This window comes from Mesoplodon bidens, assembly GCF_964165515.1.
Source record: "Mesoplodon bidens genome assembly, chromosome: 18".
In the NCBI taxonomy this organism is placed as follows: domain Eukaryota; kingdom Metazoa; phylum Chordata; class Mammalia; order Artiodactyla; family Ziphiidae; genus Mesoplodon; species Mesoplodon bidens.
Window position 1 is genome coordinate 19,750,203 of NC_138175.1, and position 26,291 is coordinate 19,776,493.

General features: G+C 59.3%; 2 protein-coding genes across 2 annotated transcripts in view; one reads left to right on the top strand and one right to left on the bottom strand.

Moving 5' to 3' along the window:
- ATP6V0D1 (ATPase H+ transporting V0 subunit d1) overlaps positions 1-17,871 on the top strand; it is a 38,423-nt gene extending 20,552 nt beyond the window's left edge. The window contains exons 2-8 of the mRNA XM_081215786.1: positions 2,988-3,159; positions 11,374-11,552; positions 12,950-13,029; positions 16,598-16,675; positions 16,801-16,977; positions 17,087-17,164; positions 17,261-17,871. Coding sequence (XP_081071912.1) covers positions 2,988-3,159; positions 11,374-11,552; positions 12,950-13,029; positions 16,598-16,675; positions 16,801-16,977; positions 17,087-17,164; positions 17,261-17,422 — 926 coding nt within the window. The 3' untranslated portion in view covers positions 17,423-17,871. The remainder of the gene's footprint in view (positions 1-2,987; positions 3,160-11,373; positions 11,553-12,949; positions 13,030-16,597; positions 16,676-16,800; positions 16,978-17,086; positions 17,165-17,260) is intronic.
- A 98-nt stretch (positions 17,872-17,969) lies between these two features.
- Positions 17,970-24,069, bottom strand: HSD11B2 (hydroxysteroid 11-beta dehydrogenase 2). Its single transcript, XM_081215785.1, has 5 exons — positions 23,676-24,069; positions 20,059-20,271; positions 19,757-19,942; positions 19,513-19,650; positions 17,970-19,298 (listed from the first exon to the last, which is right to left on the bottom strand). Exons 1-5 carry the CDS (start codon positions 23,938-23,940, stop codon positions 18,886-18,888), a joined length of 1,215 nt encoding a protein of 404 aa, XP_081071911.1. The 5' UTR covers positions 23,941-24,069; the 3' UTR covers positions 17,970-18,885.
- Positions 24,070-26,291: the final 2,222 nt, after the last annotated feature.

A 26,291-nucleotide genomic window follows, 5' to 3' on the forward strand; every position in this document is an offset into this window, starting at 1 on the left:
TGGTTGTGGCCTGTCACCGCCTGAGAAGGGCTCTTTGCTGGCTGCAGTGGCTGGCTGGATAAATGGACAGGTTTGAGCTGGCAGCTGCTGCGCCAGACCGTCTGACCTAGAACACCACATCCTGGCCTGGGCTTCCAGCTGCTGTCCGCACTGTGGCTTCCCTAGTGGGGATTGGAGCACCTACTTTGCCCGGGCCATAACTCCCTGCCCACTAGGTTTTTCAAGTATCACAATGTTTACTGATAGATAAAAGATGTAAAAGCAGGGCATATGACATATGACTTGATAAATTAAGTAGAGTTAATTTCAGTATGAAAATAAGAGGTACCAATTCATATTCTCACCATTTGTTTCATACCCACAAAAACCACTTCGAGGGCATTAACGATCTCTCAAAACTTACCAGTTTTGTGCAAGTAAACCATGTTTCTTTTTTTTAAAAAATAAATTTATTTATTTTTTTATTTTTGGCTGCATTGGGTCTTTGTTGCTGCGCGTGGGCTTTCTCTAGTTGCGGTGCGCGGGCTTCTCATTGCAGCGGCTTCTCTTGTTGCGGAGCACGGGCTCTAGGCGCGTGGGCTTCAGTAGTTGTGGCTCATGGGCTTAGTTGCTCCCCAGCATGTGGGATCTTCCCTGACCAGGGCTCGAACCCGTGTCCCCTGCACTGGCAGGTGGATTCTTAACCACTGCGCCACCAGGGAAGTCCCCCATGTTTCTTTAAAAAAACAAAACAAAATACTTGTGCACCTATCCAGAGTCAGGAATATTAAAAGCTAGCTTGTAAAACCCATCACTAGAGGTGGAAATACAGGCTTATGCTAATACAGCAAAATCCCTCAATTAGAGTTAAGAATTTTTCTGTAACAACCAAATGGTTAATCAAATACTGCAACAACTCGAGCATTACTGAGCAAAGCACCTTCTTACCCCATGCCTTATTCTAGGTGTAGGTGGGCCTTGGCCACACTGGTGAGGAGGGGGAAGAATGGACCCAGGGCAGGGCTCACAGCAGACGGCCGGGGGTGAGGATGGAGGAGTGTGCACACCTCCTGGGCAAAATGGCAGCGGGGTCCACGGGGCAGAGCAGGGGGCTGGTGGCTTCTCCCTGCCCCACCTTGCCCTCAGTTCTGTCCCCCGTTTGGGTGGCCACCGGAAAAAAGGTGTGAGTGGTAGAGCAATGGCAAAGACAGCAGATGATGAAGGCCTCCTGCAGGCCTCACGAGGTTCAGGTCCACTCTGAGTGCCCAGGAGCCACAGAGGACAGGAGTGCTGACTGCCACCCGGGTGCAGGTAGAAAGTGGCCACTCCGATGGCACGCACCCCTCCCTTCCTCCCTCCCTCCACACCTCCCTCCCATATACTCTTCCATCTCTTCTTTGGCACACCTGACTTTGGGCTGGGAGCATTCTCCTCCTGATGGGGTACAGGAGGAGGGGGACCACAGGGTTCCCCTAAGTCTGTAGAGCGATGATGTGCCCCACTCGCCCTTCCTCTCTAAGCAGCCTGGTATAGCATGGCCCTCCAGGTCCACAGACACACGGGGAGGCCTTAAGCCGGGGCAAGGGGGGTGGCGCTTGTGGAAATGTTCACAGGTGTCACCCTTCCTGCCATCCTCTGGGCAACCTTCCAGGGCACAGAAAGCATGCATTCCTCAGTCAGCAGAAGCCAGCCTCCGCTGTTGGGCCTTAATCCACACTTGCATGCACATGCACACGTGGGTCCCTCCTCATCCACTGTCCTTGGTACTGCCATCACTACCACAGTGTCCCCCATTTCAAAGCCCAGTAGCAAACCCTCCTGCTGTCTTCACCAGCCCTCTTCCCAGTCTTCCATTTAGTCCACGGTTACTTACTGAACATGAAAATGCACCAGAACATACTGTGTTCTAGGCTCTAGCATACTGCAGTGACCCAGAGTCCCTGCTCTCGCGGTTTATGTGCCCCGTGCCAGGTGGGATGTGATGTGTTACAAAGAAAAATGGCACAACTGAAGGGACACAGTGGTGGGGCTATAGGAGAAGCCTCTGAAGATGGGCATTTGAGGAGAGCTCATCACTTTCCAAGCAAGGGGACAGGGAAAGGCCCTGAGGTGAGGATGTGCAGATGAGTGATGGGGTCTGCCTGGTGTTTTAAGATCGCTCTGGCTGCTGGGTGGAGAAGAGACTGGGGGATGGGATGCACGGGCAACAGCTGTGAGACAGGTTGTTGCCACGATTCCCCTGGGACTCAACCTGTCCTGCCTCCCCAGGGCCCTTCTGCTCCGTCCTCTCCTCCCTTTTCCCTCACCCCTGCTCTGAAGAGCTCAGGAGAGCCCGTGGGCTTGGCTTGCCTGCCTCCAGCCACTCCTCGGGCAAGGCCAGTCTTTCTCCCCAGGCTCATCTCCGCCTCACACCGCTCATTTGCCCTTTAGGCCACTCCTCACTCATGCCATCCTGCTAGCTGCTTCCTTTGCATTTTCCTGTCCCTGCGTTTTGCCTGGCCCAGCCTGGAGTGTCCTCTCAGTCCTATCTTGGTGCCCTCTCCACTTTACCCTTGGCCTGGGGCATGTCCTTCATTTCATATGCATTGTTTCTGCCTGGGGGTACGTTGGCTTGCTCCTTTAACCCTGAGGCTCTGGAGGGTAGGGCCCATGTCTTATTCTGCTTTAAGTTAGGGCCGTCCTGGAGCCCACCATGCAGGAGAGCCTCAAAGGCTGGGGGTTGTGAATGGCACCTTGGGTTGGGGTTTCCCAGGTTTTCTTGTCGTTTGGGGGAACAATGGTTCTACTTGTACTTGGACTCTGGGGCCCAGTGTCCTGGCTTTGGCCTGACTGCCCTGGTGTAGGCTCTGAGCCAACAGGGAGGTGGAGGCAGGGGCAGGAGGTCAGGGTAGCAGCAGGGCACAACTGCAGGAGAGGGTCTGGGACCCAGAGTCGGGGTGGGGACAGGGACTTGGGGTCCTGGGGAGGCTCAGCACGGCCGGCTCTCACCCCCCACCCTTGGGTTTCAGACCTGAAGCTGCACCTGCAGAGCACCGACTACGGCAACTTCCTGGCCAATGAGGCATCACCGCTGACAGTGTCCGTCATCGATGACCGGCTCAAGGAGAAGATGGTGGTGGAGTTCCGCCACATGAGGAACCATGCCTATGAGCCGCTCGCCAGCTTCCTGGACTTCATTACGTGAGTGTTCTCTATAGGGCCTTTTCCCCCCACTGGATGGGACAGCTCCTCTGTCAGCAGGGTCCTCCCAGGTTGGGTGGCTGGGCTGCTCATTCAACAATGCTGGGCCCGGGCCACCACCTATAAAATGGGGTCACCAGCCACTTCAATGCTGTCTGGGAATCTGGTGGGCAGGCCCGAGTGTCCCACGCTGTAGTGCTGGATGAAGCTGCTTTCCCTGCGTCCCTGGTGTCAGCAGGCATCAGGGATGACAGGAGCCCTTTCCCTCGTTCACCCTATAATGCTCACCCTGAACACTCACCAGGCCCCCACTGCCCATGATGGGGTTGGGGGATGGGTAGAGCCTTGAAGAGTCAGGTTTTGGGATGGACCATTCAGGCCCTATGACCCTGTGTGGGCTGAGGCTCCTCTGTCATCTCTGACCACGGCCCTGGGTCTCAGGGAGAAGTGGGGCAAGGCGGAGAGAGTGCTGAACACCTGGCCACCTTTCCCAGTTCTGGCCCAGGCCCCCATGCTAACAATCCTTGGCTGCCCAGCGTTCTTACTGTCTAATCCTTGGGTGCAACCCTGCCTCCACTAAGCTCCTGGAGAAGAGGAAAGGACCCTGAGACCTACAGGCTGGGGAGGGCACTTGGACGAGACAGCCTCTGCTCGCCAGGTGTGCCTGTGGAAACAGGGAGGTAGAGAGGCCCCTTCTGCCAGGATGGCCCAGGAGCCATGAGCCAGGGCCTGGTGGACAAAGAGTTGGCCCCAGCCCAGGTGGCTGCCCAGTGCAGGTGATGGACATAGACATCGGTGGCTGGCTTACATGAGCGTGCTCTGCACTGCTGGAGTGTGAGTGTGTGTTGTGGGGAAGCCTTTCCAGGCGCTCTTCTGGGTACTGTCTAGCTTTAACCCTTCCCTGCTAGTGGGACCCCCAGATCCGTGGGACCTGCCATACCTCCTACACTTATACTTGCAGGGACAGGGCTGGATGCCTGCTGCTTGGCCTGCTTCCCACCCCCAGCCAGGAGCAGCCATTTAGTCGAGATCCACTTGCTCAAGTAGGGGCTGCAACCAGAAGGGCTCTATCCTTGGGTTGAGGCCACAGGCTGGGACACTTGAAGGGCTCAGGCTGGGAAGCAGGCTGTCTCCTGACCACAGGCCTCCTTCCGGGGGACCTCCCTGCTGTACTGGCTGGATCCATATCACACTGCCCTGGCCCCCGTCAGGGTACAGCCGACATGGTCCTTCTGGGCAGGAGGCCAGAGATAGCATGTGTCTCGTGCTGCCACATTGGGGGTCATACTGCAGTGCCCATCTGTCAGTCAACCCCTAGCCTGGGCCTGGGTGTCCTTTACCCCAAGGCCAGAGCTGAAGGACGTACCAGGAAGCAGTGCATTTATTGCCAGAGCCCAGCCTTCACCTTGTTTGCACAGGGCTCCTTCAGCTTCCTGGTGAATGTTCTGGCCTTGCTAGCTAGGCTGGCCAGAGGAGGCTGACCCCATGCCAGTGGTCAGAGGGCAGATGTCATCCATCCTGCTGCCTGCTTGGCCACCTGCCTGTGCTGCCAGCCCCTGGCCTGTCTTGGTGCCCTCAGAGGCTTGGTCTTAGCCTGCCAGGCCATGAAACTGGAGAGGGCTCTGAGCGTGACTGAGGCTGCATGGCCGCCAGCTGTTTGCTGGAGGTTGGCTGCAAGCACCAAGCATGCTTAAAGCAGCCAAGCACTATCCTGTGGCAGGCTGTCGCTTCCCCGCCCCTTCCATTCACGGGTGATTGTGGCTCACAGTCTTCCCATCCCCTCAGTCCTGCTCTGTCTCGGGAATAGCTCGGCAGCCACGTGTCAGCCTGTCTGAGCCTGTGGCTGCTCGTTCGTGACCTCGTCATCTCCAGCGACCTGCTCCCCTGCTCTCCGCTTGAGCCACCCCCACGATGGCTGCCCAAGAACATGTCACCACCTGGAACTGCTCCGGCCCTGAAATCGCTGAGTCAGGCACCCCGTCTCTACCCACAGCCTTCAGGCCTTCCAGCCCACTCTCAGCCCCTTGTGGGACATGGGTTCCGGACTCAGCAGGGCTCTGGACCTTGCTTCCTCCCCCGCCACCCCTTCTGTCTTCATTTTCCTCCCTCCCCAGCTGAGGTTCCCTGGTCCATCATTCAAGCACTCTTCTGCCAACATCCGCAGCGCTCTTGGCCGCCCATCTCATGGTCCCACCCGGCTGGCAGCTCCCCAGCCCTGGAGGAAGCCCAGCAGCCTCCAGCCTCGAGGCGCCCTCCCCCACCTCCGCTGCCGGGAGCAGAGCCGGGGACGCCAGTGTTGGGTGGATTTTCCCTGCTGCCAGACATGCACACTTACCAGTTCAGCTGGCCTGGCCTGGCCCTGCCCAGCTGGCCACTCGCTCTCCCTACTCAGCACCCTGCAGCTCCCCACCGAGGGTGGGAAGACCGCCTCCCCATCTTAAACACCATTGATCTCCTGCCCCCAGCCTTCTCTCTGGGTAGATGGCCCACCTCTTCCTCCACAGAGACAGTAGAAGCCAGTCCACCTCCCAGCACTGTGTCTGTGCCCCGCAACCCCGTTCCAATGGCAGAGGTACCCTCCTATTCTCTTGGGTCCTTCTGCCGATGTCCTGAGTCCCCTCACCCCACTCCCTGAACCCTGAGGGCCACTCATCTGCACTCCTGTCTGTGCAGCCCCTTCCCTTCTAGATTCTTCCCAACAGCATCTAAACAAGTTCAAATCTCTCACACCATTGAAAACCCATCTTGTGCGGCCTGAACTTTTACATTCACTCTGTGTTCTCTCACCTCCTGCATCCTGAGCCTCCAGTCCGCTTCCAGCCATCCCATCACTCCACCAAAGGCCCCGGCTAAGGTCACTGCTGACCTTCGTGTGGCCAGGGTCTCCAGACCTAATAGGAGCCACACCCGTCTTACCTCCTTCCAGCAGTCTCCTTCCTCTCATGGTGTCTCTTCGATTTACCTCCTTCCTCCCCGGCTGCTCCTCCTCTTCCTCCTCCACTCCACCTCCGTAACCTCCTCCACCCTGGCTCATCCCAGGAGTAAGGAGTGTTGCAGAAAGGGGTGAAGGCTTCCACAGGGGCCTGTCCAGGGGACCTCCCCAGGCCAGGGACTCACCACTGGCTTCCCTGAGGAGGTGGCTGTTTGGCTGAGGGGAAGGGCATTTGAAAGAAGAATTGGGGGAAGGCAGGGGGAACCATACATGTCCCAAGCAGGTGGAGCACGGGGCTCCTGGCTCTGTGACCCTCTGGGAAGGAGTCAGATACCTTAGAGATGTCCAGAGGAATGTTACCGGAAAGGAGAGTGCCATCCCCAGGTGATGGATGCGTTAGCTAGATATCCCATCCTGGATGTGGGGGCTTGAGGGAACAATGCCAGTGCTGCCCACAGACAGAGCTGGCCCAGCTGGGGCGGAGGTTGGGACCACCACAGAGGTCATCTTAGCTCCAGACTTGAGAATCTCTTAGTCGCCTTTGGAGCTGCCCCAGGATGGCTGGAACTGGTTTCTGCATTAGGCAGTGAGTTCCTTGTCATTGCAGGTGTGCAAGCAGAAGCTGGGCAAGGTGTCCTCTGCCCTCCTGTGTGAGAGACAGTGTCCAGTGCTTTTGTAGATCCCAGCCAACCTTGAGCCAACACACATGACAAGTATTCAGCTCTGGGCCAGGTGCAGTGCCAGGAGGGAGGGAGACTTACGGATGCAATATGATGGGTGCCAGTGGTGGTGCAGATAGCTTCTGGGGAGGCCTGTGGGCAGCTGCCACAAATGGAACCAGGGGCTTCAGCATTGAGAGGACTCGAGGGTCAGATGGGGTTCGAGAGGCCACTCAGAGTGGGTGGCCAGAGTGGAGGCAGCTGCCTCATGTGTGGTAGACAGGCCCTGAGTGAGAGAGGTCCCTCTGAAGTAGACTGTCATCAGTCATGTGGTTTTGAGATGATTCAGCTCAATTTCATGGTGATAACATATGTAATACGTCACTGTACCAAGGGCTCCTTCCAGACTCAGCCATTCACTTGCTGTCTGACATGGGGTAGAGCCTCTGTTGGGTCTTCTGAGCTTCAGAGGAGACTTTGATCTGGACCATCCCATATGGTGTCCTATGAGAGAGTAGGCCCCAGAAGGGAAGCTGGGAGAGAATGGCTTGTGGAGAAGTGAGTTTGGTCTCTGGGGATTCCCAGGTGGGCCCCAAGGCCTTGTCCTTAGATGAGTGAGCCTCCCTGGAGGGGCCGTCTCCAGTGTGTAGCACCCGCCTGAAGCTCAGGTACCCATTGGCAGAGCCCGGGCACGGTGACCTGCACCATCTGGAGGAGGTGAGGTCTCATATTCTACTGTGCCAGGGACCTCAGTGCCACCAGCCTAGAGTGGGCAGCTGGAAAGAAGCTTTGTCCTGGGACAATGGCCTCAAGTGCCCAGTGGGCCTGCCACTCTCCCCAGGTCACATTTTCCAAACCTTGGGCTCTGCTGGGTCACAGCGGGTATCATGTGTCCTGAGGCCTCCCTATTCTGGCCCCCCAGCCTTCACTGTCCACAGCCACCATTTCTGAGTTGATAGCAGGCTCTCTGTAGGCTGGGGCACTAGGCCTGCTGTGGTTTCTGGGTCCTGGGCTCGACCCGGCTCCAGCCCTGAGGGAGAGCCAGCACTGGCTGACACTGTGCTCCTGAGCCTGAGGGAGAGTATGCAGGTGCCCTTGGATGCTGAGAAGTCTCAGGTCTCAGGTTGCGTCAGGGAGGACCCAACTGGACCTCAGGAGAGGGGCAGGAGTTTAATAAGGAGAAGGTCAGGGCGTCACTGGCTCTGCTGGGGGCTGTACTTCAGTCATCCTAATTGCAGAGAGGAAACTGAGGCTTGACAGGTAATGTGCTGAAGCCACAGCTTGATATCTCTGTTCACTTTCCACCTGGGCAGTGCTCTGTAGGACCCAGATGTGATTGAGCACAGGTACTTACTAGCAGCTTCTGCTGGGAGCTGTAGATGGGCCGACTGGCCGGGTAGTCATCATGGCCTATCCAGCGCCAAGCCTGGCCCCCGGGGCCAAATGATGAGACCATGGGAGCAAGCCATCATGCTCCAGCAGGTGGCGCCAAAGGGCACAGCAGAGGGACAGGGCTTGGCTAGGGGCTGGGAAGACTTCTTGGAGGAAGTGGCTTTCTAAACCCCATCCCAAGACTTCTTTTGGCCCAAGCTGACTCTTGAAGGCACAGGGTGAGGGAGGGCCTCAGGGCAGAGGAATACAGACTGCCCTACTCCCACCCCAAGAGGGCCTCTTTGGCCTGGCGGGCAGACGCCTGTCCACTCCCCAACTGTCTTCCTCTGGAGGGAGACGCTGACCAGCTGGAACCTCACACTCTCCTATTCAGGCCAAATGAAGGGAGGACTGGTGGAGTGGCTTTCTGGGGGCAGGGAGGCAGCGGCTCAAGCCAGACGGGAAGGAGGATTTCCCTGACGTTGGGGGAAAAGCAGACGGCTGGGCCGGCCTCATCTCTGCCATGCCCTGCCTCCTCTCATCCCAGGAAAGGAGATTCTGGCTCTCGTTGGGCAGGGGAGAGGAACAGGGGCTACTGCCGTAGTAACCTTGTAGTTGACCCGGGGGAGGGGGCCGCTGGGCCTGGCACAGGGTCATCCAAAGCTGGCCTAGCCTGGATTAGAAGGGGGCCTTGGAAGGGGCTGGGGAGCTTTACTTGGCTTAGCATTTCCCTTGGTGCCCAGCCAGGACTTCTAGCAGGAGAGTCTGGGGGCAGCCAGGGGGTGCTCTCACCAGCCCTCACATCTGCTGTCAGGGCTGAAAAGTGAATCCTAGCCATCCTGTTCCACATCACTGGAGGGACAGCAGCAAAGCCGGACAGTGGAGTCTTCCCACAGGGCTCAGCTCTGAGCTGGGTCAGGACCCTGACGATTGCCAAGGCACCTTCCTTGGGCCCTGACACCAGCCCTGTCCCCAACATAAATGAATACCCTGTGGTGCAAGGAGCGGAGAGGTTTAGAGAAAGGAAACTGGCTTGTGGAGATTCCTCTGAGAAGACAAGGCTAGATGGGGAGTGTAGAGTCAAGGCGTGGGGACCTGGACGCGGGTGGAGGTGCACGGACACTGACCAAGAGACATAGTGCTCCTCTGCTGTATGATGTGACAGGGCCTGGGGCCTGAAACCTCTGTGTCTCATATCCTGTGACAGTGGGGCTGGTGATGCTGGTGGTTGTGGGATCCGTTGGATAGAACAGCTCGAAGAGGCACAGCGTTCTCCCCGTCCTTGCCCAAAGTCTGGTGAGCGCGTGAACGAGCATCTTCGGGTTCGGGGGTGGGGACTTTGTGGCTGTCTCAGGGAACACGATGGCTAGAGGGGGCTGGATGGGACACAGGTGGAGTGTTGCAGGAGATGATGTATACTGGGTCCTGCGGTGCGTGAGATTCTGGAGGCATCAGGGGCAAGAGGGATGTGCTGTCCAGGGTAGGGACAGTGCAGGCCGGGGCTGGAGACCAAGGCACAAAGCTCTGGCGGGATCTCTCTGAGGTCCCTCGACTCTGCCAGCTCTGTCAGGTTGGGGCAAAAGGCTGGCCGTTTGGGCCCCTCGGCTCGCGGCTGTGAATGGGCCCTGCCTGAAGCCCTCAGTTTGAGAAGGCAGACCTGTCTCTTCTCAGCACACATCCTGTGGCTGACCCAGCCGGATTGGGGGCGGAGAGAGGGCAGCTGCCTGGCCCCAAGCCCGGGAGAGCAGAGGTCATAGCAGGGCACCGGGCTGGGTGGGAGTTGGGGGAGTGTGTAGCAAGCCGGGGGGTGGGGGTCAGGCGGGGACAGGAGCTGTGGTTTCTTCCTCCTGCCGCCTTCCTGGCAGGCCCTGTGGGAGTTCCCCCAGTAGCCAGCCCTCTGAGCTGAGGCGTAGGCCACCACCTCCTTACTTTTCTTCCCTTGGAATTGGGGGCCACTTCCTACCTTGGACAGCCTCAAGATACTGTCACAGGACAGCTGTTGGCCCACCCAACAGCCAGGGTGTGCTCAGTGCCCAATTCAGGGCAGCAGCCTCCAGCCCAGCTCCCACCCTTCAGTGGGAGCCCCACTCTGGTCTTGGAGCTGAACCCCCAGGCCTCATCCAGCTGCCTCATGCCCTGAGATCATCACTGGTGACAAGCTGGAGGAATGTTGTGGCTCCTGCAGCCTGACTGGGGCCCTCTCGCCCTCTTCACCCCATTCCTCACACAGGTGACTACACGGAACTCTTGGCCACAGCCCCTTTGTGGCATTGCCTCAATGTGTGGAGGCAGAGCTTGCCCACTGCCAAGTCTGAGCTGGGGAGCCTCACCCCTCCCCAGCTCTCCAGCCCCCTCTGCTGCCCGTGCACTGTCCAGAGCGGGCCTTCTGTGCCAGAGGGAACTGACCTGAGCCCAGGCTCCTTCCAGGTCTCTGGGTCTCCTCCAGGCCATCCTGGGTGGATCCTCAGGCCCTAAAGGAGGAGGCAGTGTCCTGTCTTTGGAGTGGGCTGCACAGGGCAGCTGTCTGCCTGCTTGTCTCAGCCTGACTGACCAGGAGCCTTACTCCAGGGACCCTCCCTCAGAGTCTTCTCTGGTTTTCCCTAAAGAAGCTTCTCCCCACTCCACTCCTCAGCCTCTCCTCCACTTGCCATCTCCCCCTCTGTCCCCACCAGCAGCCAGAGTGCTTGTGGTATTCCTTGCTTATATCCTGCTCATGGGTCCCTCGTGCTCAAAACGAAGTCAGGACCCTCAGCCGGGCCCACAGGACCCGCCTCTAGGCTCCAGCCTGCTGGCAGCACCGCGCCGGTTCCCTTCCTTCTGCCAACCCTGACCGTGCTCAGTTCCTTGAGGCGTCCGCCACTCAGCGATTGCTTCCAGGCCTTTGCGCACACTGTTCCCTCTTCCCAGAACACGCTTTCATCTCCCAGTTCTTTCATCCCCCAGGCTGGCCTGTGTGCCGCACCTCCGTGTGCCCGTGCTTCCTGTGTCCTGCCAGAACACTGTTCACACCTGGGGGGTAGTTACTACCTGCTTCCTGATCACTCGTGGGGCATGAGTTCTCCCCCCAACCCAGGGAGGGGCCGTGTCTGTCCTGTGCTTCTGGTGCCGGAGGAGGGGGCACCCTTGGACAGGGAGAGGAGCCTGAGGTGGTGCTCGCCGTTGAGGGGCTGGTGGCCTGCGCCGGGTGGGGGCAGGGGCGTGGTGCTGTGCCAGGACTTCAAGGGCCGCCACGCTGCTGTGTGCCTCCCGCAGTTACAGCTACATGATTGACAACGTAATCCTGCTCATCACGGGCACACTGCACCAGCGCTCTATCGCCGAGCTCGTGCCCAAGTGCCACCCACTAGGCAGCTTTGAGCAGATGGAGGCCGTGAACATCGCGCAGACGCCCGCCGAGCTCTACAATGCCATTCTGGTGGACACGCCCCTGGGTGAGCTACCCTGGCGGAGGAGGGAGGTGGCGGGCAGCGGCATCAGTGTCAGTGCCTCTGTGTGGGGTTTTCGGACCCCCGGGGGCGGCCCTGAGCCAGAAAGTGAGGTCCGCCCACTGCTGGTTACCTTTCTCTTCCCTTCCACTTCGCCTCCCATTCTCTCCTCCTCACCCTGCCTTTTGCTCCCTTCCTGTTGCTTTTGCTGGGCCAGGCCGACTAGCCCCAGGGCCTGACTCAGACCATCTCATTTTGTGAATCTGTCTGATTTCTCCGAATGCAGAGGAGGGCTGAGCTCACGGAGAGTGGAGAGAGGGTTTGGGTCCCTTGGAGTCTTGGGAGCTCTGACAGACCGTGGCCCTAAGCTGGGCTGGAGTGGCTTACTGCCTGTGAGGCAGAGGAGGCGAGCAAAGAGCTTCACTTACCCCCACAAAGCAGGTCCCAGGGGCCAAGTCGGGCAGTGTCCGGCAGGATGCAGAGTTCATGTCAGAGGCCAAGGAAGGAAGGGGAACTGGGAGCTTTCTGCAGGGCCCTGCCTAGGCAGCACTGGCTCCTGCCTGCCTTGGAGGGAGGCTGGGGAGAAGGCACTAAGGCTGTCACCAGCTAGTGCCCTCACAGCCAGAGTCCTAGTCCCCAGGGCACCACCTCCAGGAAGCCGCCAGGGTTGAACAACTGGGCCCTAAGCTGCACTTGGTCCTGCACTAAGAGGCCTAAGCCCTACTTGCTGGCCTTATCTGCACAAGATCTTATCTCTCACAATAACTCTGAGCTAGTTCTGGGCTGTTGGTGGTTTCTTCAGTTTCTCCACCTTTAAAGAAGAAACAGACCCAGTGAGTCCGTGGGTCCCTGGGGATCAAGGGACTCTATCCTGCTTTGGCCTCTAATTCCCAGCCCTCCAGTGGCCCCCTGGGTCACTGCTCCATGCTCACCCAGCTGTCATGCTCATTCCTTGTTCTAAGGAGAAGGATGGTTTTCCAAATGTGGGCCCCAGGCTCTCCTGGGAGATGCAGAGAAGTGGGCGTCAGGCCCAGAATCCACAGCTGCCCCTCGAGAAGGGAGGATGTCACAGCCTCTTATGCAAGCCTTTCTTTGGCATGATCTGAGCTTGGGTCTGCCCCAGAGGCGATTAGATCATGTTATGGCTGGCCGCCTCCTTTATAAATCAGTTTTAGGAGCAAGAAGGCAGGAGAAGCTCAGGTCAGTACACATGGCCTGGAGTATTGCTTCAGCCACTTCTAAGGCAATAGTCCAGACCAGGTTGAGTGCCCCCCAATTACCAGCCAGATGGGCCTTGTGGCAGGGGTCCTCTGTGCCCTGCAGGGGCAGTTGAACATCAGCATGATTCTTGCTTCGGCCGAGTCCACTCGCCGGCCCCTCATACCCACGTCTTTCCTCCCCAGCGGCTTTTTTCCAGGACTGCATCTCAGAGCAGGACCTTGATGAGATGAACATCGAGATCATCCGAAACACGCTGTACAAGGTAGTGCCCCTGGACCCAGTGGTGGTGAAGTAGGTAGGCGGGGCCACGGGCACAGTGGGCTGATGATTTATGTGGGGTGCTGGGACAGGACACAGCTGCTCCAGGCTCCTCTCCCAGGGGCTTATCTGCTCACTCTCTGGCTCCCGTGACTGGTGCAAGACTTCATGGAACAGGTTCTCCATCCCTTGGGCCCAGATCAAATCAGCAGGAGTGGCTGGTGCTCCGCAGCTTGGCCTGTCAGAGCGGGCTCCTGAATGGCCACTCCCCCTGCATCCAGGAGGGTTACTGGCCACCACCCAGGCCACAGCTCTCAGGTTCACCCCACCTGGACTGTCACCAGCAAGGACAGGCACCTGAGCACGGTGTGGGGAGGAACCCAGCCAGGCATAGCCAGGTCCCTGTGTCCCCAGGTTCCCGGGTCTAGAACCAGTGTTGTGGCCCATCATCTTCAACCCCACCCACCTTCTGCTTCCCACCAGGCTGTGGGACAAGCTGGTGACGCCTGGAAATAGAGTGGGCTTGGGATTCCTGGGTCAGCCCTGCCCTGGCCCAAAGAGGTTAGGAGCAGGGCTGAGAGCCAAGGAAGGGGGCCGGCCAGGGACCAGTGAGGGCTTTTTGGGGCAGACTGGGCCCTGGCCACGGTGAGGACCTCTGAAGCCAGGACCTCTGATGGGTCAGTAGTGGGCAGGCCCTGAAGGGGGCCTGAAGATAGCACTGGCCAACAGCCCTGCTGACCTAACCCTGAGAACATCTGTCTCTTGGATCTTCATGGTGAGGCTCTTCTCGTGTCCTAGTTGGAGCTAGGTGGCCAACACAGTGGCAGCCGGAGCGCAGGCCCTCCAGTCTCCCTGTGGGGGTCTGGGCCAGGGTGCAGGGAGGGTCTGGAGGTAGTGAAGAGCCTACCTGGAGGTTGTAGTAGTGTAGGCAGAGGGACAGCACATGCAGAAGCAAGTGTGGAACACGGGCCAAGCGGCAAGCAGTTTGCCGTGGAAGTGCAGGTGGTTCCAGATGGACAGTGGGAGACAGGTCTGGAAAAAAAGGCAGGCACAGGATCAAGTCACCCAGGGTCTTGAACGCCGGGCCAGAAATTTGAATTTTATCCTGTGGGCAGGGTCAGCCAGCGAAGGTTTCCAGCAGGGCGGAGTATCATCAAAATGTGAGGACAGGGCTTCCCTGGTGGCGCGGTGGTTGAGAGTCCGCCTGCCGATGCAGGGGACGCGGGTTCGTGCCCCGGTCTGGGAAGATCCCACATGCCGCGGAGCGGCTGGGCCCGTGAGCCATGGCTGCTGAGCCTGCGCATCTGGAGCCTGTGCTCTGCAAGGGGAGGGGCCACAACAGTGAGAGGCCCGCCTACCGCAAAAAAAAAAAAAAAAAATGTGAGGACAGACTAGAGGGGACAAGACTAGAGGCAGGAAGATTATTGGCTTCTTTACTGCTTGGGACTGCCCTAGGAGCTAGGTAGGCATCAGTATCCCCATTTGTAAGACGAGGAAACTGAGGGCTTAGAGGAGAGTGGGTTGCCTGAAGCCACTTGCTAGACACTGGCAGCACGGCTCAGCTTGTCTGCAAAGCGAGCGCTCTCATTTGCCTGCCAGTAGGGAGAGAAAGAGGGAGATGGGGAGGGCCGGGTGAGGGGGGCCATGGGGGGCGGGCAGGCAGGCAGTGGGAGCCGGCTCAGGTGTGCCAGTGCTCACGCTGCCCGCAGCCCCCGCCCGCCCCCACGGGGCTGCTGCCTGCCCAGCTGGCCCACTGCCGGCTTCCTTGCCCTGAGGCAGGGTGAGGGGTGCGGCTGTCCCCCCAGCCTCACCCACACCGTCACCGGGCCTGACTGGTTCTAGCTGGAGTCACTGGCGAGGGCTGCCCGGGCACCAGCTTGTAAACACCGACCCAATGATACAGGCGCCGTGCCAGGACCGCCTGTCAGGCGATGTCCCAGCCCAGTGGCCACAGATGGGAGATTAGGCGGACCCCCAGTAGTGGGTGGGAACTGTCGGCAGCTGGTGCAGCAGACATGGGCTGGCAGACTCCAGGGGACAGGATGGGGGTGGGAAGGTGACCTTGGTAGCTGGGCCTCTGGGGTCTTGCCAGTTTCTTCAGCTCCTGAGCCTCCTGAAGAGAGTCTGGGCCTATGCCACCAGTCTCCACCACCCTGGGGTCAGCGTCTCCAGGATCAGTCCAGCTCGGCAAAGGCTGGTGGCTTCCCCCACTGATAAGAACTGCAGGCCCCACTGGGGCAGGCCTGGAGATTTGGACACACCCAGCTTGGCTGGCCACGGGGAAGGAGGTGGCTGGGGATAGTCCCAGAGGGACTAAATAGTGCCACTAATCCACGGTAGGATTGGCAGCTACCACGGGAGCCCTCTGCTACGCTGGGCTCCACTCTCCCTTTCCAGGCAGACTTCTTTCCCCCTGACCTGTTCTAGACTTTTGTTTCCTGTGACCCCAGTGGTCACCTCAGGCCTTCCCCTGAGCCCAGCTTGCCCAGTGCTGCTGGCCAGGCTCAGCCTGGGCTCGTGGACTCCTGGCTGTCATCTCACCTCCTCTCTTGGGTCAGTAGAACCTGTGGCCCACATCAGCAGGTGGTGGGTGGAATGTTCTCGGCTCCTTAGAGGGCAGACCTCGGCACGGAAAGCTTTCCCTGCCTCCCAGCCCTCACCCCCAGCTCAGGAGAATAGTCTCTAGCCTGTAGAGCTGGAGTTCTTATGGCCATGCCACCAAGTGGGACCCCGGAGCACCTGAGTAGAGGGAGCTCCCCAGGGGGCCATGAGACTGTCCCCCTTTCCTTGACATAGAGAGGTTCAGGGAAGGAAGCCTGCCTGGATCTAACTAGTTTCAGGAGTTAGTCGTGGGAGGGACCTGAGGCCTGGGTTGACCTGGCTTCTCTCGCCCAGCAGATCCAATTTGCCTGGGCAGGAAGTGCTTGTTCCCACCGGCAGCCTGTGTGTCCAGCCATCACATTGCAGGGCTGACATCTGTGCCGGCAATAACCATCCCTCAGGAGGAGCTGGGCTGACAGTACAGTTCGGTTCCTGCTGCGTGATGCCTGGGAACTACCTAGGGGATGGGAAGAGGAGGAGGTGCTCTTTAAGGTGGGGTGCCGAGAGGGGCCAAGGCACCCAGTCCAGGCCATCCCCGTGAACTCTCAGGGGTCACCATCCTTCACTGGCCCATCGACACGTGGTTTTCTGAGGAGAGAGGGGAGGAGGGGAGATTTGGGGGAAGGGCAGGCAGAGCAGCAGGGGGAAGACGGAGCCCTTCTCTGAGCCTGGCACTCCATGGGATGAGGGTGTGAGGGGCACCGCACCATGAAGCAGACAGTGGGCCAGAAATTGTTCTGTCACTGCTGGGTGGGGAGAGGCAGCGGGCTACTGCTCCTCGGCTGATCAACAGTCGGAAATCTGTGGATGTCTCCGGGGCTCTGACACGGGGGCCGCCCTGGCCACGGGTATGATGTTTGGATTCACCATGAAAGGGGTCGGGGAGGGAAGGAGGGAACTGTGAGGAGGAGGCCTGGCAGACCCCCTCGAGTCTCCCTGCCTGGGCTGAGGAAGCTCCGTGCTCTGCACAGGCCTACCTGGAGTCCTTCTACAAGTTCTGCACCCTGCTGGGTGGGACCACAGCCGATGCCATGTGTCCCATCCTGGAGGTGAGTGCCTGCCCCCGCTCCCGCCTGCTGGTCCCCCATCCGTGGCCTGGGGGAAGCCCTGCCGACTGACTGCCTGCTGCCTCCCTCCCCGTCCCTCTCTCCTCGCCTGTGCACCGGCCCCACAGTTTGAAGCAGACCGCCGCGCCTTCATCATCACCATCAACTCCTTCGGCACAGAGCTTTCCAAGGAGGACCGTGCCAAGCTCTTTCCGCACTGCGGACGGCTCTACCCTGAGGGCCTGGCCCAGCTGGCTCGGGCTGACGACTACGAGCAGGTCAAGAACGTGGCCGACTACTACCCGGTGAGTGCCCTGGCTATTGAACGGTGGGCGGGCATGTAGGCACCCACGTCCCCACCCCATACCCAACAGCACCCTCATGCTCATGCTCCCCCCTGCTCCCCTGGGCCAGGAGTACAAGCTGCTCTTCGAGGGTGCGGGCAGCAACCCTGGAGACAAGACCCTGGAGGACCGATTCTTCGAGCACGAGGTGAGTGCTGGCCCTGCCCATCCTAGGGAGGGGTTGGTGGCTTAGGCCTGACTCTGGTCATGGCCACCTGCACACCACTCCTGCCTGGGTCTGCAGGTGAAACTGAACAAGTTGGCCTTCCTGAACCAGTTCCACTTTGGTGTTTTCTACGCCTTTGTGAAGCTCAAGGAGCAGGAGTGTCGCAACATTGTATGGATCGCGGAGTGCATCGCCCAGCGCCACCGAGCCAAGATCGACAACTACATCCCCATCTTCTAGCACCCTGGCCCAAGGCTCCCCACAAGTGTGTGTGTGCGCCTGTGTGTCTGCGTGTGCTGTGACAAAGCTCACGGCTCACCTGCGTGCTCTGGGGGGTAGCACACTGTCCTAGTGGCTGCCCAGCTTCCCTGACCCTCTCTGAGACTGCTCTTGGGCCTGAAAAGGGGCTGGGCACCTGCTCCCCCCACCAAGGATGGACCAAGCCCCCCACCTCCAGAGCAAGGAGGCCCCCTCAGCCCTATGTTTACAGTCGCTGACATGTCTGAGAAGCATGTGGTCACTTTTGTGTTCCTCCCTAACCTGAGAACCCCTGGGGGCAGCGTGAACCTCCTTTTTCCTCAGCGGGTCCCCCAGAGCCATGGCGCAGGGGCAGGATAGAGCGTGCGTGTCCTTGGGGAATAGGGGAAGTAGCTCTGCCCCTCTGAGACAATAAAAACTGCCCTCTCTAAGCCCAGCTGTCTTCTGTCTCCTTTGGGCCCTAGTCCCTCTCCCAGATCCCCAACTCCCCTCGGGCCCCACCCTTGCTGAGCCCACCCTCACCTAAGCCTTCTACCTTCCTTCCTCGGGCGGCAGCCCTAGGCTGGGCCCTATCCTTGTGCAGCCAGATTCCTCAGGGTGGGGAAAGTCAGTGGAGGATTAGCCCCTTCCTCTGCTGGAGGCTCTGACAGGCCTGTGGTGCTGGCTCCTGACTCTAGAGGGCGCCCAGGCCTCCCTCTTTGTTTCATTGAGCCCCAGAACTCCCTGGGCTGGGGTCATTACCCCCATTTCACTATGAGGAAACCTATGGATAAATGATCTGCCCAAGGTTGTTGAAGGGGGGTTGGGTGTAAACCAGAGTCTGTGCCCAAAGCCTCGGCCCCCAGGCGGTGCCCAGTCTGTTTCACAGCCACAGCCTGTCACTTAGGCAAACATAGCATCTCCCCCATTCTAGGAGAAATAAAATTTGTCTTTATTCAAAAAGTGGCAATCAGGCAAGTAGAATATGCAGCCTCCCTGTGGCTTGGGGGGCTTGGGGTGGGTGGTCAGGGCCCTAATTCTTGAGCCAGTCAAGAAACGGTGGGATTCACCCTTCAAATCGCAGCACTGAGGCACTGGTGCCAAGAAATGATCCTGAGGGGGTCCCCAACCTTCCCAGTCACTCAGTTTACAGAGGCACTGTCTGCAGGATCCTGTCAAAGGCTACAGCTGAGTCTTGCACGGAACTCCCCATCCAGCTGGGTTCTCCAAGGTGCATGGTGGAGCCTTGTGCCCAGGAGGGTCTGTTTGGGCTCATGAAGCAGGAGAGGCCCGGAGGTTCACTGGGAAGCCTTAGCCTCACCAGGCCTGGCCTGTGACATTGGCAGTGGGTGGGATTGGGGTCCTTGAGGCCAGGCTTTGGGGCAGACCTGGGGGTCAGAATGCCCAGGGGAGGACCGAGGGCATAAGGGATCTCCTCTGCTGGAGCAGTTCTGTGCACGAACTGCTCATTGGACAGTGGGGGAAGGGCCCAGTTTAGGGCCTGGGTCCTGGGCTACATCCCGGGCAGAGGTAAGGCCGGGCTGGCCAGGCCGCAGTGCTCTTGGCACGTAGGGACTGATGAAGAAGGACTGCAGGAAACGGCGCCGCAGGCCCTCAGGCAGGTAGTAGTGGATGAAGTACATGAGCCCCAGGCCATGGCCTGGGTAATAGCGGCGGCGTGGTTGAGCCGCCAGCAGCGCATCGGTGATGGCATCTACAACCGGGCTGAGGTCTGGCAGTGCTTGGCTCAGACAATGCAGGAACTGCCCGTTCAAGTGCTCGATGTAGTCCTCACCATAGGCCTGCAGCAGCTCTCGGGGCAGGTTGGCCAGCAGCTGCCGCTTGCGCTCCTCCCACTGGTCCATGTCTTTCACTGCCTCTGGGGAAGGGGTGGCAAGGTCAGAGTGGGGTCTGTTAGGGAAGCCAAAGCCAGACCCAGGTCTGTCTAACTCACAACCTGAGACCTGCCCCCAGCCAAAGCCACGCCCATTCCTCAGACCCACCCCCACTCCAGAGAAGACCACACCCACCCCACCTTCCCCCTCTCCCCGACTACACCACACAGGCCCCAGCCCCAAATCCCGGAACCTTACCTGTTCTGAAGCAGGCAGGCTGGATGACGCTGACCTTGACACCCCAGGGTAGAAGTTCACAACTGAACGTGTCCATGAGCAACGCGACAGCCGCTTTGGAGGTCCCATAGGCAGCCAAGCACGGAAATGGCATGTCTCCTGGGGATGGATTGGGAGTGGGCACCTCAGCCTGGGCCAGGGGCTCCAGCACCTCTCCCCGCCCTGCAGGGGCACCTTTTCTGCTCCGGTGTGGGAGGACCCTCACCTGCTGGGCTGCTCACGGTCACGATGCGACCGCTGGAATGGCGCAGCAGTGGCAAGAGGCCCTTGGTCATCTCAAGTGTACCGAAGAAGTTCACCTCCATGCAGCTGCGGAACGTGGACACTGGAGACAGCTCCGCATCTGCCACGAGGCTGTTCTGACCCGCATTGTTGACCAAGCCCCACAGACCTGAAAGCATGGAGCCAGGAGGGAAGCTGAGGGTCAGCTCGGCAGCGGACCTCCGATCCCTGCCCCCTCACACCTGCCCAGCCACGCCCTTTCCTGGCGGAGCTGAGCCTACTGACCAGTGCTGGCGGTGTGGGCCTTGGTGAACTCCAGCACGCGGCTAATGTCTGCTGGCTTGGTCAGGTCCATCTGTAGCAGCTTTAAACGAGGAGAACAGCAGGCACGCAGCTCTAGGGCACCAGGGCTATTCAAATCCAACACGGTGGCCAGCACTGTGAAGCCCAGCGCGTCCAGCTTTTTGGCCGTCGCCTTGCCAAAACCAGAGTCACAGCCTGGCCAGGGAAGGACAGCCAGTGAACTCCCACTGTGGCCCAGTCCGGCCTGAGAAAACCCCAGGGTCACCACGGTCTGGATGGGATCCAGGCCTCTGACACCCACCGTAGCAGCAGTCCGCAGCCCTCCCTTCTTTTCCTAAGCCCATCTCTGACAGGCTTTGCCCCTCTGGCTGAGCACCTGAGTACCCACTCTTTCACAACTGTCATCTCCCTGACGACTCATAGGTACCCCATCAAACGTGGCTTATGATCCCCACTTTACAGATGAGGAAACTGAGTCCTAGTAACGCTAAGTTGCTTCCCAAAGTCACTCAGCCAGCATACAGTAAGGTCAGGACTCTATTGCAGGTCAGCCAGTCCCAGCTGAGACCCAGTCCCAGCTCTGATGTCCTTCTGTCTGGTCTGTATCAGGCCTCAGCTCGCATGCGCAGTATGACTGCACAGCCTCCCTCTCTCACTGCCTTTCCCCAGGCTGCTGCTTCTTCTTGCCCCCTTGGATCCATTCTCTACCTGAGCAGCCAGAGGGATCCTTCCAAAAATGACAATATCCCTCTGCTGCTGAAAACCTCTCCAAGGCTCCCCACAGCCCTTAGCATGAAGCTGAAGTCCTCTATTCCCATCATCCAGACCCTGTACAACCTGAGATCCACCTTCCTTTCCAGCCTCAACACCCTCAACTATTATTCCTGGCTCTAGGCAAGTTGGAGGTCCATCTGCACTTCACCCCTGACCACCACCCTTGGAATTCCAATCAGTGGCAACACTGGAGCATTCTCTGAGCCCCAGATCACTTGCCCCCAGGACAGGGGCACGATGGATGAAGATAAGAACAGATCTGCGTTAGAATCCCTTCCCACGCCCACCAAGTGTGACCTGAGGTCAGTTACCACTCTTGGAGGCCTGATTTCCCGTCTTTGGTATGTAGAGAGATGAACCACCAGGCAGAGCCAGCCAGTGGGCCTGATAAACCCCTGCTTCCTTGATTGTTCCCATTCCAATCCGGCTCCACGGGTGGCCAACCAGGGCTGGGAGCAGTGAGGGAGGAGGCTCTCTGGAGCCTGCCCCCATGGTGGTCTTGCTGAGCAGAAGCTGCAAGGTGGTTCTGCACAACCAGTTCCTCCCATTTCAGCCCTGTCCCCTCTGTTAAGGCAGAGAACAAACCTAGGCAGGGGTCTGCAAGCTGGGCTTTGTGTGGCTGGGGACCCACCAGCCAGCCCCAGTTGAGGGGTATTTCCTGGGCAAATCTGGCTGGGGGAGGGGAGTGAGCGCCCGTGTGTGTGTGTGTGTGTGTGTGTGTCCCCATTTGCCTAAGCTCCCTTCCAGAGCAGACAGGCCCTTCACAGGGAAACTGAGGCCTTCCAGAACCTCAGCTCTGCGGTCCCAACACAGTCACCCAAGCCTTTCTTACCCTCTTGCTCACCTGCACACACATTTGGATACCTGCACATAACTCCAACCTACGTGCAGCGAGCCATGAACAACAATGGGCTCACTCCCATGAGACCCCAGCAGTGCACAGCTGTGCACACAAGGCACCCAGCCACTCAACCCAAACCCTGACCCCAGGGCTGAGCTCCCCAAGTAGCCTTGGCCAGCAGTTCTCAGGGAGGGGTGGGTGGCAGCTCTGGCAGCCTCAAGACACAGCGTTCCCAGCAGGTGAGGCAGGACCTGGTCACCTACTTGTCTTGCAGTCTGTGGTGAGAGAGGAAATCCCAGGGTTTGGGGGCATTGGGAAGCTTGGAGGCCTACTCTTGATGCTTACATGGGGTGGACTGGGCAGTCTTCTTCCCCTCCTCCCTCACGGGGCTTTGCAACCAGAGCTGAGGGAAGCCCAAGTCACAAAAGGCATCCCTCCTCTCACCTCACTCTCAGGCTCGAGGCTAGGAGACGTAACAGCGGCAGCACAGAGGCCTGGGGTGAGATCCCAGGAAAGACTGCCTGGGTCACTAGTATCTGCAGATGGCCTGGGTCCTGTTGACATAACTCATTAATTAGAAGGCAGGAGGGGAGCTGCCTCATCCCTGGGGGAAGAAGCTCCCTGCTTCATACCAGGAGGTCTGTCATCTCTCCTTCCTTAAACCACTAAAACTGGGGTCCCTTGAAACTTCACACTCCACCCTGAACTAAGGTCTCTCCCATCTCTGTCTCCACCATCTTAACTGAAGCCCAAACCCTCATGCCACCTTCACCCTGCCTCAGTACATTCTGGTTTCTTGCCAGGCATTCAAGGCCCCTTCCAAGGAAACAACCTCATATCCCACCACATCTCAGCAGCCAGACTGGTTACTGACTGTCCCCTGCCCAGGCCATGCTCATTCCTGCCTCAAGCTTCTATCCCACACCCTTTGTCTGATCCAAAACACCTTCCACACTTCACCTATCTCCACCCATCCTCTGAGGCCCAGCTCAAGGATGGCCTCCTCTGGGAAATTCTTCCAGCCCCATCTGATCATGCAGGGCCCCCTGCTAGACTGAGGTCTCTGAGAAGCCAGTCAGCCAGTGGCTGCCCCCAGCCTAGGCCCAATGCAAGGGCAGAGCGCTGAGCACCTGTCCAAAGCCATGGGGGTTAGGGGAGAGACCGGGCTGCCCCTCCCCCATACAGTGGAGCCAGTGCCCACTGGCCTTTCTCCCCCTCCCCACTTCAGGCTGGGCCTCAGCTCCTCCTTCCCTCCTTCTGATGACAGATTTATTCTTTGCTCCACACAAAGAGAGCTCAGCCAGGTGACCAGAGGCACCTGAGCCCAGCTCTTCAAGACCTCACCTCCTTCCTGGGCACAGAGGACCAGGAGGAATGGTGGTGGCGTGCTGGGTGCAGACTCCGGACAGCTACTTCAGCAATTTAGGCTTGGATGGTGGGATCTGAGAGGCAGCTGAATGCCCAGCTGTCCCTCATGATGACCTCAAGCTTTTCTGGACTCCAAGGAGCCCAGCCAATTGGGGGTCCCAACTCTTCATCTAAGCCTATTCCTCTAATCCCAGGGAAGAGGAGATGGTACCTCCCACGTGGGGATGTTAGGCAGAGTTCAAAGGGTGACCATCCTCTGAAGTCCCTCAGAGCAGTGTCCTCTGTCCGAAGACTGCTCTCTTGGACAGGGACATAGCATAAACCCCAAACTCCAGAAGGCTCCTTCTTTCTTAGCTACAAGTTTCCCCTGCGCACCTGCCCGCTCCCTGCCTCATTTTCCCTCCAGCACTCCCCGAAGCCACAGGTAGTTAACCCGAACTTGGGGAGGTGCCCTGCTCTTCCTACTTGGCTGGTTCCCTGCACCCAGGGGAGAGGGACTCCCCCACTCCTGGGCTAGGGGTCCCGCCTTGCCTTGGCATGCCCACGGGGAGCCCTCTGAGTGTCCGGTCCCGCCCTCGAACCTGGAATCCCCGCGCTCCGCGCCCCGCGCACTCACCGGTGATGAGCACCGCGCGAGTCGCCACGGGCAGGCGCTGCGGGCGCGCCAGGCGGGACAACACGATCCAGCCGGTGGCGGCCAACACGGCAAGTGCGGCCAGCGGGGGCAGCAGGCGCTGGCACAGCCAGTCGAGCGCGGCCAGCAGCGCCAGCGCCGCCAGCAGCGGGCGGCCCAGACGCAGGTCCGCGCGCAGCAGCTGCAGCAGCGCACGGGCCGCCACAAGCAGCCAGGCGCCGCCCGACGGCCAGGGCCAGCTCTCCATGGCGGCCGGGCCGGGCTGGGCCGGGGCGGGGCAGGGGCCGGGTTGGAGAGCAGGGATTGGGACTCGGGCCCAGGGCGCGGGGTGGTGCAGAACACCAGCCAGGGGCGGGAGAGATACTCGCTTTCTCTGTTAGCCCTCGGGCCGAGTTTATAAAGAGCCCCGGGGGCGGGGGCGAGGGCGGAGCGGAGGCGGGGAAGGGGCGGGGCTTTCCTTTACTTCTCTCCTCGCACCCCCTGCCCGGCAGGTGCCCCCACCTCTACCTCCCGCCCTCTGCCCCGCCCCCGAGGCCAGATCCGCTTTCGAAGAAGCCGGAACCGAGTCCCAAAGTTGCTGCTCGAGGAGCAGCCGCCTCGCCACCCGCCGCGCCCGGGAGACGTCCGGTCGGTCTAGCCCTAGTGCCCCGCATCCGCTCACTCCCGCGCCCCGACACGCGCGCCCTGGGCGGCTGAGCCGCGGCTCCCAGGTGAGCACATCCACAGCTCACACTTGCTCGGGACGCCTGAGGACACGCGCAACCTCCATCCAAGTTCCCCACACTGACAGCACCGCCGCGGTCGCCGGGCCTGCCAGAACACCGCGGGCAACCAGCTCGCCCTCACCAGGCAGCCGCGGCCAACGCCGGCACACGTAACGTACTCCGACGCCCTGCGCCGCTGCAGGTGCCTAGCACACACGCGCTGACATGCTCTCACACCTAAGCTGCCCGTGGCCACTGACCGATTTGGGGCAGGGGGCTGGGGGGAGGAGGGTGACCGACCGGGTTCGCGAGGGTCTCTGCCCCGCCTTCCCCCTTCCTTCCACTTTCCAGCCCTGGGGATGCAGCAACCCCACCCCCTCCTGGCACACAAGTGTATATGTGTGGGCGCGGGTGTGTGGAGGCGCGGTTCTGAGGAAGCATCTAGGCCTCCCATTAACTCCAGCCCACCCTCCAACTCCAGGGACTCCAAGAGCCAGGCCAATGGGGACACCTGGGGAGTCAGTGAGGGCAGCCTCTAGAACAGGGTGATCCCTGCCCTGCTCTTAGGATTCCCCAGGGTATAAAATAAGTGAATGTGGGTGCATTTCCCTGCCTGTGTGTATGAAGTTCTGTGTTGATGCGGGGCCTAATGGCCCCCCACCTTGCCCACCCCAGTGTCTGGCACCCTGTGCTTGGCATCCATGCCACACTCTGCAGGCACTAGGAAATGGTGCCAGTACCTTGCTGCCAGGTCCTGTGCTGAGGTCAGTAGGTCAGCCCATGGCAGAGGGGTCCCTGCTTCTTATGGATCCTTGCCCAGTGCTTCATCCATGCCCACACTAGGTCCTCGGAGGTCATGAACCCCTCTCAATCCTGTTGCCCATTCTTTATCTTAGATGCTCAGCCTCTGTGCCAGGGCTTCAAGGCAATGCTTCCTCCAAAGCCTTCTCTGCCATACAGGCATGGCCCCCTGATGAGCCGGGGGAGTCTCAGGGATGGGCTGGGAGTCAGACCCACTTAAGGGGAAGGGGAAGGACCCATGTCCTTCCCAGAGCCACTTCTGTGCTTCCACCTATTCCTCCTCCTGTAAGTACAGATTACAAGCTAGCCCTGGCCCAGGGAGGCAGGACTTGCCTGGGGAGGGTGTGTGTGCCTGACTTTGGGTACATGACCTTATGTGCCTGTGTATGCCTGTATTTGTGTACACTCGTGTCCGTGGGCTCCATAGCTTGTCCATACACAAATGACATGTCTCTCCCTGTGCCATAACCCTGTATGTGCATGTAAGTACATGTGTGTGTATGTTGTGTGTGTTTTCAGTGACTCCCTTGGTCTGGGTCCATTCTCTGGAAACTCAGGGAAACATTCACTCTCCAAAACCTGTTGACTCCTGTTGTCCTGAATCTGTGTCCCAGTCTCAGAGGTGGACACAGCACCCTTGACCTGGCCTCCTGATCTGAGCTGTAGACCCTGGGTTGGTGGGACCCTCCCTTCCCAGCACTAGTTGTCCTCCTGAGAGTCTGGCTGTGGTTTCTCCAGCTTCAGACCATTAAGGGCTTCCCCTTGGGACTGCAGAGGGGATGTAGAGGAGAGGAAGAGGGGTCCCAGGCAGCTTCCAAGGTCAAGGCCACACAGGTAGTGCCAGTGCTTGCCAGAGCAGGAGTCACAGGGTAGGGAGGTAGAAGTGGGAAGGCAAGGTGAAAACAGAGTCTGAGAAACAAGATCATACACTGTCCTGGGGAGGAAACATGAAGGATCCTGACTCATTGGGAAGCCCACAATGGGGAGAGAGACTTGCTGAGAGGGGATGTAGAGAATTGTCTTTGGTTGTGGAGTATAGGATGGCTAGGATGGGCTGGAGGTGTTGCCTGTTCAGCTTCTGGGACACTGTGCC